We start from the raw sequence: 14,766 nt of genomic DNA on the forward strand, positions 1-14,766 counted from the left end.
TGTACACCCAACGCAACCATCACTCTCCACCTAATTTACCAACCTCCAGGTATGGTTTGGGTCTATTTGACCTAAACCATTTGACCTAATGACATTTGATCGAATTTATTTAACCTTTTTTTCAATCTAAAATGCGACCCCCCGCAACCATCGCCCCACTTCCCCATAACCTTATCTATACCCTTACCTACCCCCATATATATATTTAATTACATTTGACTGAAATAAAAGGTCCAAAAAAATTTGATGAAATGTTTTAGGTCAAATGTTTTTAGGTCAATTATGCTAATACCCCAGGTCCACTTGCAACATTCGACGATGAACTCTCCCAACTCAGTCTAACCAACCTAAAGCCCACAATCCAACTCTTAATTCTGGGTGACCTTAACCTTTGGCTACAACGACCCCCTTGACACTAAGGCTGCTGCACTGGCTATCTCCTTGACAGCATTAGAATGCACTCAACTGGTCACTGACCATACACACTCCCATGGCCGTATGCTAGATTGGATCTTGGATCATAATAGCAATATCACCATCCCATCCAACCTCCCTTGCCCATGGTCAGACCACAACACCATCACCTTTCCATCCCCTGCCCCAGCCAACACAGACCCCCATGCACCAAACCTAACACCATGCTGGCTGCCGTCATGGCACGCAGCACTTGCAACCTAACCAGTGCCCCAATCATCCCGCTCCTCAGGAACCCCCTTCCATACTATAATGATACTGCCTACTCGGTACAACACTATAACACTTTGCTCAGTTAGACTCTTGACCTCCTGGCCCCCCTCAAGGCCCGTAAACCCAAAAATGCCAAACACCCAAATTCCTGTTTCACCCCAGAGCTCAGGGACACCCATGCAAAAAAAGGGCAGCTGAAGCCGGCTGGCACAAAGAACCCACCTCTACTATCAAAGCTCATTTCGCCATTATTTCCTGCCACTACAGACAAACCATCCATGCTGCCAAAGCACCATCCCCGCGCCTTTACGAGCAGAACCCTCATTTAACTGGTTCAAACACAACACGAAGTGCTGGCTCCACAACCTGGACTCCATAACAGCCTAACCTATCGATCCCAGCATGATGGACTGCTGCCAGCTCACTTTGTAATTTAATGTATCTTTGCATGCACCTGCTATATTTTGTTTGTTCCTACCTGTAACTGCAACAGAACTTTTGTTGACTGCTCTGTTTGTACCCTCCTGTAACTGCAACGTAACACCTGTTTACTGCTCTTATTTGTAACCAGACCTAACTTATGCGCCCATATGCCCCCGGGCCTGGCTGCGCTTTATAAATAAAATAAATACAAATACAAATACCTGCATGTAACGACAGAAGTACCAAGACGTCCTCCAGCTCTTGTGAATTATTTGCCATCCTTGGAGAGCTGGAAACGCTCTCACTCGCTACCACCACCGCCATCAAAGACAATTCTTGGTGTAACACCATCAAAGATACACTCACATACAAAATTGCACTATTGCAAGCGAAGATTGTGCCAAACGAGCTGGTGCCTTGGCAGCCCCGCCCCGCAGCTCACCGCCTGAAGTAACCAAATAACATCCTGCCCTTCGACTTTTAACCTACTTGTGTTTCCACTCTTGGCAACATTATCAAAGGCCTTAAACCATCTCACTGTAAAGGCGACACCTGTCCATCTGCCATTGTGAAAGATTGTGCCAAACCACTTCTCCCTCTCATCACCGCCATAATCAACTCCTCTTTCACTTCCGGCTTCGTCCCACCTGTCCTCAAATCAAAGAATCACGGGTCTCTCCGCTACTAAGAAAAACCTCCTTCGACGCCACCATAGCCACCAACCATTACCACTTATCACCACAGTCCCATTCCTCTTGAAAATTATTGATAGCGTTGCCTACCTACAAATCCAGGAATTCCTACAATCATGCCACATTTTAGGCACTCTGCAATCCGGATTCCGCCCAAAGCATAGAACTGAAACAGCCCTTTTGGATCTCAAGAATCAGCTTGTTGATGCAAATAACATAGGCCACCTTTCCCTTTTCCTACTCCTGGACCTATCTGCAGCATTCGACCTGGTCGACCACCAAACGCTCTACCACCACCTCAGATCTTCAGCTCATTTCTCTCCTCAGGCACTGCTAACTGGATCACCTCTTTCCTAGCTGACAGAACCTCTCAGGTTTTCACTGGGGACGTTTCCACGCGCCCCACTCCAACCTCCTGTGGAGTACTGCAAGGTTCATGCGTCACCCACCTCCTTATACAATATATGCACTTAACCACTATTTGACTACCTTGACTTGATAGGCATCTCATACACCAACATAGACAGAATCACCTTAAGATCCCTCGTCATCATCTACAAATGCCTCTCTAATGACACCCCTAAGTACCTGGCAGACAAGTTCAACAAGCACACTTCAGCCAGACCCACCAGAACACTGTATTCTCACTGCCTAGTCATCCCTAAATTCTCCCTAAAAAAGGCTGGTGGTTCCAGCTTGCCAGTCCTCGCTGCCAAGATGTGGAACGCTATACCTTTGAAACTCAGAGCTGAACCTTCCTTCTGGACGTTCAGAGCAAAAACAAAGTCCTGGCTTGCCAACAAGAATGCCACCACTGTCTGACACACTAACCAGTGTATTCTCCCGTGTCCACCACTTGACCACTCTGTAACCTGGTCATATGCACTTACTGTTATCTTGTTGTATGTCCATAATTTGCTGTAACCTGCTCCAAGTCTCCGGCGCCCAGTTACCTCAGGGTTCGGCACGAGGTATAAATAAAGAAACTAAACTAAACTATGCTGACGACACACAAATTCTCATCCCCTCTCTGGCCACCACACGCAGGACTCCCTTACCATATGATAGGTTAATTATAACGCACTTAATACCCAAAGGTTTCTAAGCGCTGACCTGGGGGTTGAATCTGTGTTGCTCTATGTCATCTTGCTTCCAAGGCTAGCACGTTGCCGCTGAGCTATCCTCCCGAGACCTTAGGGTAAATACTATTTACAAAGCTATACAAACCTGGATGGCCATGCACAGCCTCTGCCTCAATGATGAAAAGACAGAACTCCTCCTCATCGGCCCCCTGGCTCGCCTAGCCAAACTTCACCATGCCTACAAAGCTTTCCCCATTGATGGTCACAACTTCCCTGTTGTCACCTCGGTGAAAACCTTTGGCATGTATCTGGATTCCTCGCTAAACATGACTCGCCAGGTCAATCATATTACCTCTACATCTGGATACGCCACAAAGCTCATCACCGCCAGCAGACCGTTCCTGTCTGCAAAAAACGGCTCGAAGTAGCATGTGCTATTATTTGCTCAAAATGTAACTATTGCAATTCACTGCTCAGTGGCACATCCATCTAAAACTTGAGCAAGCTTCAAACGTTACAGAACAATGCACTGCGAGTGTCCCAAGATATTGGCTAGCATGAACACCACTGAGGCTAGAAAATCCACACATTGGCCCCTGGTCGACAGAATCAATTTCAAGTTCCTCTCCATTACTCATGGTTGTCTAGCCAACAACGCACCATCATACCTCGCAAATAAACTCATAAACACTCCCCTGAAAGACCTTTAAAATATGCCTGCAAACATGGCCTAGTCACCCCGAGATTCAACCACAAAAGATCTAGCAGGGTCCAGCTTCCCAGTCCGCCTACTACTCTTTGGAAGGAGCTTCCCACCCACCTGCGTGATGAACCTTTCTACATCTTTGAAAAAAGTTCAAAACTCATCTCTTCAACGGACACTTTGTCCATTGTTTCCCTCCCCTACTTCACTGTAACCATGTAGTGCTAAGATGCCCACGGGCATCATGGAGCGCTTTATAACTGCCTAAATAAATCAATATTTCTCTGAGATGTTAGAAAACTTTCACATGCTGAAGCTTACAGGACCGGGCTACCGCTACGCACCTTGCTATTCATTAAAATGCCACAAGAGTAGCAGTTCTATGAAATAATAGGAGCACAGCCAGGACTGTTGCCTGACTTTAAGATGTCTGTCTCTGCTACATCAGCTTCCATTATGTTACGAAGATCTTCGATAGTGTAAGTCCATTTGCGCATGCGCGGGTTTCACGTAGTTTGTGGGTGACTGTCGGTCAATGGGGAAGAAACATAAGAAGCACCGGACTGAGTGGCGGTCTTACGACGCCGGTGAGCGCGGCTCCCCTTCAGATCAGTGTGTGTACCTGGGTCGCGGGTGGGAACGCGCTCGCGAATCACCTACGTTGCTTTATATTAATGTCTGCGCAGCGAAAACATTTCCTCACCCCTTTCTGTGTTGTGATAGATTTGCCATCCTTATCTAAATGTTAAATGTTCTTGTGTTCTGTAATATTTGGTATCCCATACCGATCCGGTATCCCTGATTGGCTGCATTAAACCTGAGCAGCAGCCCCTCTTCCAAGCTATAAGCAGCAGAGCACCGCGCGAGCTGCCTCCGTTGCGTAATAGATAAAACACTGTTCATTCTGAGAGAAAGCTTTGCATTAAAACGCTAGGCTGTCTTTGAGGAAGCCGCTGATGTAAAGCTTTCTCTCAGAATAATAAACAGTGATTAATATATACCCACAACGGAACTAAGCTCGGCATTGCATAAACTTTATATTATCCTGTAAGTGGAGTATTCAGCATTGCAAGATGGGGGGGGGGGGGGGAGGGGGACAGCCACGGTGAAACTCCTGCTACTTTCCCCTCAAATGCAGTGCACTCAATTCCAGGTTGTCTCATTCCCGCCCACAACCGCCCACCACTGCCCCAGTCTATTTTTTTGGTAACATTACTAGTGGCATCTCGCATTTTAACACAACAAAAAAAAGGGTAGAATCATTACAGATGCAGGGAACTCATCTATTAGAGCTCTGTCCAGTCGCTCTGGGGCAAAATACATACACATCAACTAATTTGCATATGAATTGCACCAACAGAAATTACTAAACAGAAAGCAAATCGCAAGGAGCATCATCAGTCTTTGATACTTGGAGGCGCCGTGCAACTGACTTTAGAATAAGTTGTCATAAGTAAGCTAAGTGGCAAATAATTTTGTGGTGCAAAATACCTAGATTGCACTGTTATATAGGGAGCAAGTCATGCTTAAAAAAAAAAAAAGCATGATATATTAAAGCTTTGAAGTGAATCACTTACAGAGACAGTCTGATTACATGGTCTGCCCAGGATCACACACTTTGGTTAAATGGTGAAACTGGGATGTGAACAATTTAAGCAACTGAGCACATCTTCACAGTTTTAGTTTATATAGATATGTATTAATGTTTCCCTTTGCATTTCTTGTGCTTAAATAATACTTTATTTATGGCAATGCCTTGGAAGCAAAGCACATTACATAAGAAACTACCGTTTCATTATTAACTTTAGCTATACATCATTATAGAAATATGTTGAGCAATAAGAGGATGGATTTAGTTTTATTGTCCCCACCCTGCATGCAAAGTCACAATAGCATCATGCAGATTAATGTGAGCCTAACAAACACCCCCTTGGGTAAAGCCATACTCATTATTTCATAAAGCCTGCAGCGTTATGCAACCGTCTCACACCTGATCACTCCCTCCCATGCACATTTCTGAAGGGACAAAAGTCCCTGCTAATAGTCCACCCTCCCTCCCATCAGTGCCCAATGGTTCACATTGAAATGCTCTGTTGACACAGAGCAACTTGTGAGCCCCTCTGCTGCTGCCTGGAGCTCCTTGGGACATTGTCCTGGCAGAGGTTTCGGAAAGGGTAAGGTGTCCTGCTGCCAGGACAATTACTGTGCTGAGCAGGAATTACTCAGCACACATTGTCCTGCCAGGGGGACACCTTTCCCGTTTGGGCACCTTCTTTGAGGTGCCGAACAGGAGAGGTGGCCCACTGACGAAAGTCCCGGTCAGGCTCTCAAAAGAGCCTGTGGGGTGGCAGTGTGACCCCCAAACCCCTGCTCGGTACGCCACTGTGTCCAGGTGTTCTCCAGCCGATCAAGATATGAAGCTTTACAGTCCCTGGTGCCACATCTATGAGTTCATGAACCACCCTTGTGCATTTCACCCATCCTACTGATTGAAGGGCTTTAACACACCACATAAGACTTCCTCCATTAGGTTCTACACTTTTTTGTCAAAATGTTATATTCAAGAAAGAGCGTGAACAGTAATTTCAACAAAGTGATACATCCTCATCATATACCGCCACAGATTCCTTACATAAATCAAGAAATGCAACCTTTCAAATACAATTTTCCATCAAAGAGGCACTAATAAAAACAACTACATAAGGAATGTCGGTGGGTACAAGGTGTGTTTGTGACAGACAGCAACAGGAACATCGACAAGATGGAGCACACTGGTACAACAAGCATTAGCAATGCAAACAGTTTGGGCTTTTTTGTAGGCATGGCAAAGGCACTTGTCAGGCACAGTCATATTGGTATTAACTGCCCATTGGTAGTTGCAGGTGCAAAATGGTGGCAGTACCTGGACATCTAAGCAGTGCCGGCAAGTTCCTAATATTATACACAAGCCAAAACTGTTGGCTTTGCCAATGATTGTGCTTAACAGCACTTCAATGAAATAAACACAGAGTGCTTATAAATTAAGTGGCTGAATGCAGACCTGGCTTCAGCATTTTTATTACACCAGTAGCGTGTTTACGGTAGCAATTAAGTCTGCAAGCTGTGTGACCCTCCTCATATGCCAACACCTGAAGGGTTTCTGTCAAAGAGGCTGATACCTTAAAAGTAGGTACTGGGACAAGGAAGAGGAACATGGAGGTAATATGCCTGAGAGATATGTGTCGAAATGAGCATTTCTACACATAAAGTTGACTTACGACTGTGCCGGCAAGCCTACCGGCACTGTTGTTACCAGACCGGCACAGTATGACTCTGCGGGCAGGTGCCGTCCCGCCCTCAGAATTTCACAGAAGCACCAAAACCGTTATTAACGGTGACGTTGCTTCCTTGGTCTCCATTCCCAATGAGTCAGATTGGATTCATTGGGAATGGGGACGAACAGAATTACCGGCGCCTGACTTCCCGGCCACCGGGGTTGTAATACCTTGGTGTTACCGGGAAATCAGGTGCTGGTAATTTTTGTCGGGTCTGGCGGCAACCCGCCGGATTTACCGGCAGGGTTACCGCCAGACCCGTAATGAGGCCCATAGTCTTGTTATTGTTAACAAGATACAGTATTATTCTTCATAAAGTACCTATGCTGCTATAACACCCGGCTGGTGTGCATAGTGTAGTTCACTCCACAAGCAGGAGAGCCCCATGGGAGCAACCTCTCTGCCTGCCGCTCTGTGCTTTTCTGTGCAGCGCCCTGCGAGACCCTCACACGCATCCTCGACCACGAACGGTGTGCCCTTGTGGCGTGGGGCAGAGCGATGCGGGCAACACAGTATGCTGTGCAGAAACATCAACACAGTAGGCATACATGTTGTGCTTCTCACCCCTTACAGCATCTGCAGGTAAGAAGCCTTCGATTCCGAACACAAGTGTGATTCTGCTTTGGTGCATGGGTGCAGCAGGCACGCATTACGTTGCCTCCCTTTTACAATGGCCTGGGCTCAGACCCTGAGTCAGGAGATAAGTGCGACGTTGTGCTGCTGCAAAGTGCCACCTCTTCTCTCCTGCATGTCCTTTGGTCTCACGTCCTTAGTTCAGGAGATGTGCATGAGTGGAGTACTGTACTGATGTATTCCTCTTTTGTGCAGATCAATACAGAAGCCCTGCCAGATTATTTGTCAGTGAGTAGGATTGATACAGCCTTCCCTTTCAAACCCCACTGCCACAAGCTTGTTAAAGCATGTTCGCTGCTTCTAGTGCAGTTCTTGGTGTAATCCCCTGGTTTAGCAAAGTCTTCCATACCAGATGATACTCTTAGAAACTGGAACTGTTCCTATTTCATCAACCTTTCGGCCGCGGAAGCTGCCAATGTTGTCAATGCTTTGAGGCCTCATTAGAATATGTTTCACCATGAAAATATTTGAAATAAATAAAATAAAAATTGTACCTACTCCTGCTCACGTGGAGATCACGGTAGCAAGTGTATTAATCCTCTCCACAGCAATATTACCAGTCTAGCTATCTTATAGGATGTGTATATCATACATTTGTTAAGAAGGAGATGCATACAGCAGGCACAGGCAGTATGTGAAAACAGATTAATTGGCATGCTTATTAATGCCGTTCAAGGGTGCTGCAGTGATTGGTGGTGTTCCACAGGTGGGGATTATATTTATAACATGTGTTTATCCCTTCCATGATGATTTTCTGGATTCCATATTGGGTGCTGGAATGGTAAGTGTTTGTCTTTATCTCGCTCTACCTGTCTCTCTCACACAATCTTCGACAAAACACCCTCCATAAACTAAATGCACTCTTGCCACTTCAATAATACACCCTGACCATTAACCTCATATAATTTCAAGGTCTTTGATAGACCCTGAAAGTTTAAAAGGTGCAGTCTAGAGGTGTTCCTCAGATCTCTGTGGTGGGGACTCAACCCACGAACAACCTTACTGGCTCAACAGATGGCTATAGTCGGCCATGGTCCACAATCGCTGTCCATGATCGGCAAGACTTGACCATGATTGGCGATGCTTGGCAATGGTTAGCTATGATTGGGGATGGTGGGCCATGGTTGGCAATGATTGACTTGGGGATAGGCAACTGTGGTTGGTTTGGACGCTGGCAAAAGTCAGCAATGGCCAACTGTGTTTGGCAATGGTCGCCTGCTGTCTGATCCTAAAAAACGTTTGGTAATATGAATATTGCAAAATGCAAAACCTTTTAACTGCAGATAACCAAGACAAAAGGCAGTTCAGCCAAACAAAAGCCAGACTCTATATCTGCCTCTGCCAACCCTTATGTCATGCTTTTGCCTACTTGGCGCTTATCTAATCAGGTTTCATTTTGGAAACGCTTTCAAATTGCGTCCCGATCCAAGATGGCTCCCAGACGCTCTTGCCACGCGGTGACATCATCGCGTTCACATGCTCGGCAACATCTGATACCCGGAAATAAATAGAGGTAATTCAGAAGGCTTCTCGCATTGCAATTGTTTTGTATTGCGGAACGGTAGTTTGCCTTGCGACCTCGTGTTTTCTACTTGTTCCTGGCTCCTGTAAAGACAAATTCCCATAATAACAAATTTACCTGGAACGTCTTCTCAGCACCTTGTATTTTTCCCCCTCAAGGTTTTTTTCCCCCTGGGACCTGGCTCCCGGGGTAGCAATAGTGCTTAACTGTTATCCTGTAATCGGGTTGCATGGTGGCTACCTGAAAGGACAGGCCTTACGTCTACCCAGCAAAGGAGTCCAGAAGCAAAGAGGTAAGGACTGAGCCTGACGCCTTATCTCCTAGTCATCATTTAGGGCATTCATTTTGGCTCACGTGCAGAGGGGAACTAAACCACCACCTCATGGAGCCAAAACTTAAAAATTCAAATGTAATCAGTACTCCGATAATTCTACTAAAATAAAAAGTCAAATAAAAAATGAATCAAATAAGAGATAAAAGTAAGTTTGAGTCCCTGTAATATAGCCAGGGGTGTTAATGTCTCTGTTACAGAGATATACTTGTATCCTACGGGTCCAAATTTCCCATTCCCAGTTAGATTGCACAAAGGGTTAATATGCCTGCTCTGATTTGTCTGTTACATGCACTGCACATACCTACCATTCTAAACAATGGAAGAGCTGTGGCCCCTGCAGCCACCGCTGAAAAACTGAAAAATATATCACGATTTGCTCCTCATAAAAACAAATGTCCCTTCTTCTGGGTGCCCCAGCACGGGAGCAAGACTTTTTTTCATTTCAATAGGGCACTGCTGCTACACCAGAATGGGACAGCTTTTGAAAGACTGCCCATGCTGGTGTGGCAGTGGCGCACTATTTAAGTGATAAGCTCTCCGCTCGTACACAGCAGCTTGGAGCTTTTCATTTAAATATGACGTTGCTGCTACACCAGTACAGGGTAGCTTCTGAAAGGCTTCCCTGAGCTAGTGTGGCAGCGGTGCCCTATCACCCACCAGATACAGAGGGACGCCCTACGGCAGACCGGGCTTACAGCCGCCTGTCTGCCTCATGCGGTAGAGCTTGCTGAGGTGGGTCGTAGCAAGGTTCTGGACCGAACTGGGACTTGCCTGTACTTCAGAGACCTATTCTAGAATAAGAAGACGCTGCTCTAGTATTGGTGTGAGTGGGTGGGGGCTGTGCATGGGGGATGTAGCCGCTTCCCTCGTGTGCTGAGGAGGGACACATTGAAACAATCAGCGAGGGATCCTAGCATTCTGTGTGCCAAAAACAAGTCTGTTTGGGTTGTAGCTGAAGACTGTGATGGGAGGCAGACCTAGTTCTCAGTTGTCAAACCCTCAGAGGAAGCCACTCCCCAGGGTTATGATCAAGCTCAGTGGGACAACTTGTCAACTAATTGCCAACTCACCCTAGTTTTTGGCAGAGCCTCCATTGTTTGTGATTGCCCAGATACAATTCCCTTTCACACTTCCCCTTCAACATAAAAAACATACAGTAGTCACTCAGTGGCCGATTAAAGTTTGCACCCTATGCCTGTTTAACCGCTGTGAGAAACCTGAAGGTGTCACCCTGGCTAAATCCTGGAGATCTGTCGTCCAGGTGGCCAGGACATGACCATTGCTATTGGATCCTGTGGGTGGACTAGTGAGGGAGGATCACCTGGATCGGGTGTCCTCGGGGAGTGGGAGTGGGACACTGACGGGTGAGACGTGGTATCCCCCTTCCTTCAACACCTTTTCCCCATCCTTTCTGACACAAACACTTTTGCACAACATGAAAGACAATGGACTAACACCAGAGCCATTTACCTGACTTTTCCCAATACCAGGGTCAGGCAAAAGTCAGGCAATTTATCAGAATCACACACACCTGACGGCCCTTTCCCTTCCCCAGAGGGATAAAAAGAGGAGCAAGAGAGCACAGTACGAGCGAGGCAGACCGCACAATGAGACAGCTATCAAGACCAGGCAGTTCAAGAGGAGGAGAAAGGCGACAAACATCGAGAGACAGATGAGGAGAGACACGACCTTGCCCTTGTTGACAAAACCCAGCAAAACCTCTGCAAAAGGAATCGTAAAACCGAGGAGAATAGCGCAAGTGTCCTGCAGCAGAGCGTATTGACGCTGATAAGCTGGATCGAGGGAGACTCCTGCTACCATGGTACCGGCCTTGACTCCAGTTGCGAAGAAAACCAAGCGGTTCATCACAGCCAGTGAGTCGAAAGGAAAACTGATAAGAACCGGGCTGTGGGGAATGAAAGTTGCAAAGTGGCAAAGTAAAAGAAGTTCAAAGAAAAATTGTAAAGGGGAGACCAGCTGCAGAAGGGGACCAGCACCACGTGGGTGCTGCTTCGAGAAACTCTGATCGACTCTGATTGATCCCTGAGTGAAACTACAGATACCAGAAGGCCGTAGGAGAGCCGTCGAGATAGCTCAAAGTGGTCATACAGGAGGTCAAGCAAAATCCCTGTACATTCGAAAGCCTTTGACCTAAGAACTATAAGACAGCAAGGGAATTAAGGAACAAGTTACTTACCTGTAACTATTGTTCTCCAGCATGGGTCTGAGATGGATTCACATGCTCATGAATATTCCCCGTCATCAGGCTGGGAATCCTCAGTAAAGAAAAAATCAGTTTCAGTTTCGTTTTTGAACTGTCTTTCTACTAGTAACCAATCACTGGTCTCTGGGTCATATTGCCCCCAACCAATGACTGCCCTCTACCTAAGCCCCTCCTCTGGCAGCCATCTTCAGATTTGGTAGCATGTAAAGTGGCAGTAGGACCAAGAGAAGAGCCGCAGAGGGGTTGGAGGGCGGGTTCACATGTGAATCCATGCCATACCCATGCTGGAGAACAACAGTTACAGGTAAGTAACTTGTTCCTTCTCCAGCATGGGGTCTGGCATGGATTCACATGCTCATGAATACAAGAATACATAGCAGTACACACATGCACAACCACGGGAGGTGGCAAGGCTCAACATTAAGCATTTCAACAACTCAACATTAAGCATCTCTTACCTCCTCACCAGGCTCACCTTCAGGCGAACAGGTTGCGCAGCACTGCCTGGCCGGCTCTGGACTCCTCCCTGGAATCCCGGTCGACGCAGTAGAATCTCGTGAAGGAGTGCGTCAACCTCCACGTAGCAGCCCTACAGATGTCCAGCATGGGCACACCAGACAGGAACGCCATGGTAACTGCAATCGCTCTGGTTGAATGGGCTCTCGGACGGCCGGGCAACGGTCGGTTTGCTAACCGGTGACAGTGCATGATGCAGTGCATGATGCAGCCGGAGAGCCATCTGGAAATGGAAGCCTTCGAGAGAGCCTTCCCTTGGTTCACAGGTCCAAAGTTCACAAACAGCTGTGATGTCTTCCGAAGACTCTTTGTGCGGTCCACATAGAACTTCAGCGCTCTAGCCACATCCAGCGAGTGCAAAGTCCTCTCAGCTGGCGACAAAGACGACGGGAAGAAAACAGGTAACACCAGGCTCGTTGAGATGGAAGTCCGACGGGACCTTGGGCATGAAGGTGGGGTGCATCCTCAGCACTACCCTCATCTCATGGAATGTTAGGTATGGAGGTTTACAGGAGAGGGCCTGGATCTCTCCCACCTGTCGTGCAGAGGTGATGGCCACAAGAAACGGTGTCTTCCACGATAGGAACTTCAATGGTGCCGAATGCAGTGGCTCGAATGGCGGCACCATGAGCCTGGTCGGCACCACGTTGAGCTCCCACGCTGGGGCCGGGGCCTTCACCGGCAGGAACAACCGGAACAGTCCTTTCATGAACTCCTTCACCAGGCGATGAGACCACAGAGATGACCGCCCCGGAGTTCTGGTGTAGCGGGAAATAGCCGCCAGATGGATCTTGATGGAGGCATGTGCCAGCCCCGCCTTGGCCAGCGATATCAAGTACGGCAGCACTTGAGGGGCCGTAATCCGCAGAGGGTTAATCTTCTGTGCACGGCACCAGACAGAGAACCTCTTTCATTTGTGTCCATAGCACTTGAGAGTCGAGGACGCCTTGGCCTTTGCAAGCACCTCCTTGCAGTCCTCCGGGTTATTGTACCCTCCGAACTCTAGTGCTGCAGGAGCCAGGCCTGGAGGTTCAGTGATCCTGGGTCGCGATGGAGGATGGCGCCCCCTTCCCTGGCGAGAAGATCTGCGTCCGTCGGTAGTTTGACCGGGGGGACACTGACATGTCCAGAAGATCTGGGAACCAGATCTGCCTCGGCCACGCCGGTGCGATGAGGATCATCCTGCACCGAGACCGTCTGAGTGGACTGATGAGTCGCAGCAGCAACGACAACGGAGGGAACGCATACAGGAACAGACCGTCCCAGGGGAATGAGAAGGCATCGCCCATGCTCCCCTGCTGGGGAAACCTGCTGGCGAACCTCCGGCACTTGGCATTTGTCGCTGTCGCGAATAGGTCGATATGGGGATTGCCCCATCAGCGGAATAGGAGATCCACTTGATCCTGCCGAAGCTCCCGCTCGTGGCACGAGCACAGCTCCCTGCTGAATGAGTTGGCAATGGTTTTCTTTATTCCTGCCAGATGGAAAGATACCAGGAACATACCTTGGGCAACGGCCAAGTGCCACAGATCCTGCTTCCTGATGTAGAACATTGTGGTGGTGTTGTCGGTGAAGACCCTTATCACCTTGCCCTTGAGGGATGGAAGGAATGACCTGAGGGCCCAGAACACGGCTCGGAGCTCCAGGACGTTGATTTGTAGTGACTTCTCCTCCGGGAGCCAAAGGCCTCTTGCGTGGAGATCTCCGGTGTGCGCTCCCCATCCTTCCAGGGAGGCGTCCGTTGTCACCGTTTCCTGATGTGCCGGGGTCTGGAAGTCTATGCCCGCCGCTAGATGTGCGCGGGTGCCCCACCACCGGATCGCATGGCGGAAAGTCTCGCTGAGTGAGATCCTGTCTTTGAAGCTGCCCGCCGCTTGCATCCAACAGGCGTCGAGGAACTCCTGCAGTGGTCGCATCCACAACCTGCATAGGCGCATGTGGTAGATGCACGATGACATCATACTCAGTAGGGACTTGATGGACCTCAACCTAGCCACGTCCATGGTCAACAGCCGTTGTACCTTGCCCAAGATGGCCTTCGTCCTTTCCTCCGACCGCAAAGCCAATCGCGCCACTGTGTCGAGTCTGGCTCCCAGGAACAGGGCATCTTACGACGGTACCAGGTGGGGTTTTGCGAAGTTGATCGAGAATCCCAGATCCGTGAGCAGTTGGACGGTCTTCGCTGTGTGATCGACTGCGAGTTTCCTTGACTTTGCTTCGGATGAGCCAATGGTCCAGGTTGGGGTAAATGTGGATCCCCTGCAGGCGCAGCCGCGCCACTACCGGTGCCAGGCACTTGGTGAAGACCCTGGGTGCTGACTTCAATCCGAAGAGAAGGGCCTTGAACTGATAGTGTCGTCCTTGGACCACGAATCGTAGGAACTTTCGATGTCCTTTGAGAATGGGGATGTGGAAGTAGGCATCCTCCAAGTCCAGCGACGATAGGAAGTCGCCTTCCTCCAGCTGTCCCAGCATGTGCTGGAGGGTGACCATCCGGAAATTGCGGGACTTGATGTATTTGTTTAGACGACGAAGGTCCAGGATGGGTCACCAACTGCTGGTCTTCTTTCAGACGATGAAGTACCGCGAGTACACTCCGGAGCCCCGGAGCTTCTTCGGGACGAGTTCTATCGCAC

The 14,766-nt window shown here is 48.4% G+C and overlaps 1 protein-coding gene across 7 annotated transcripts in view; it reads left to right on the forward strand.

Moving 5' to 3' along the window:
* The first annotated feature begins 4,072 nt into the window (after positions 1–4,072).
* Positions 4,073–14,766, forward strand: part of BRD9 (bromodomain containing 9) — a 1,136,180-nt gene continuing 1,125,486 nt past the window's right edge. For 4 of the 7 annotated variants that reach the window (XM_069620585.1, XM_069620589.1, XM_069620586.1 and 1 more), the window contains exon 1: positions 4,076–4,201. In XM_069620585.1, the coding sequence (XP_069476686.1) occupies positions 4,123–4,201 (79 nt within the window). In that variant the 5' untranslated portion in view covers positions 4,076–4,122. Of the gene's footprint in view, positions 4,202–14,766 lie in introns of all 7 variants that reach the window. The other 3 variants (XM_069620587.1, XM_069620591.1, XM_069620588.1) reach the window with 2 other exon arrangements.

The sequence above is a fragment of the Ambystoma mexicanum genome, chromosome 5q (assembly GCF_040938575.1).
Source record: "Ambystoma mexicanum isolate Mex_15411 chromosome 5q, UKY_AmexF1_1, whole genome shotgun sequence".
NCBI lineage: Eukaryota > Metazoa > Chordata > Amphibia > Caudata > Ambystomatidae > Ambystoma > Ambystoma mexicanum.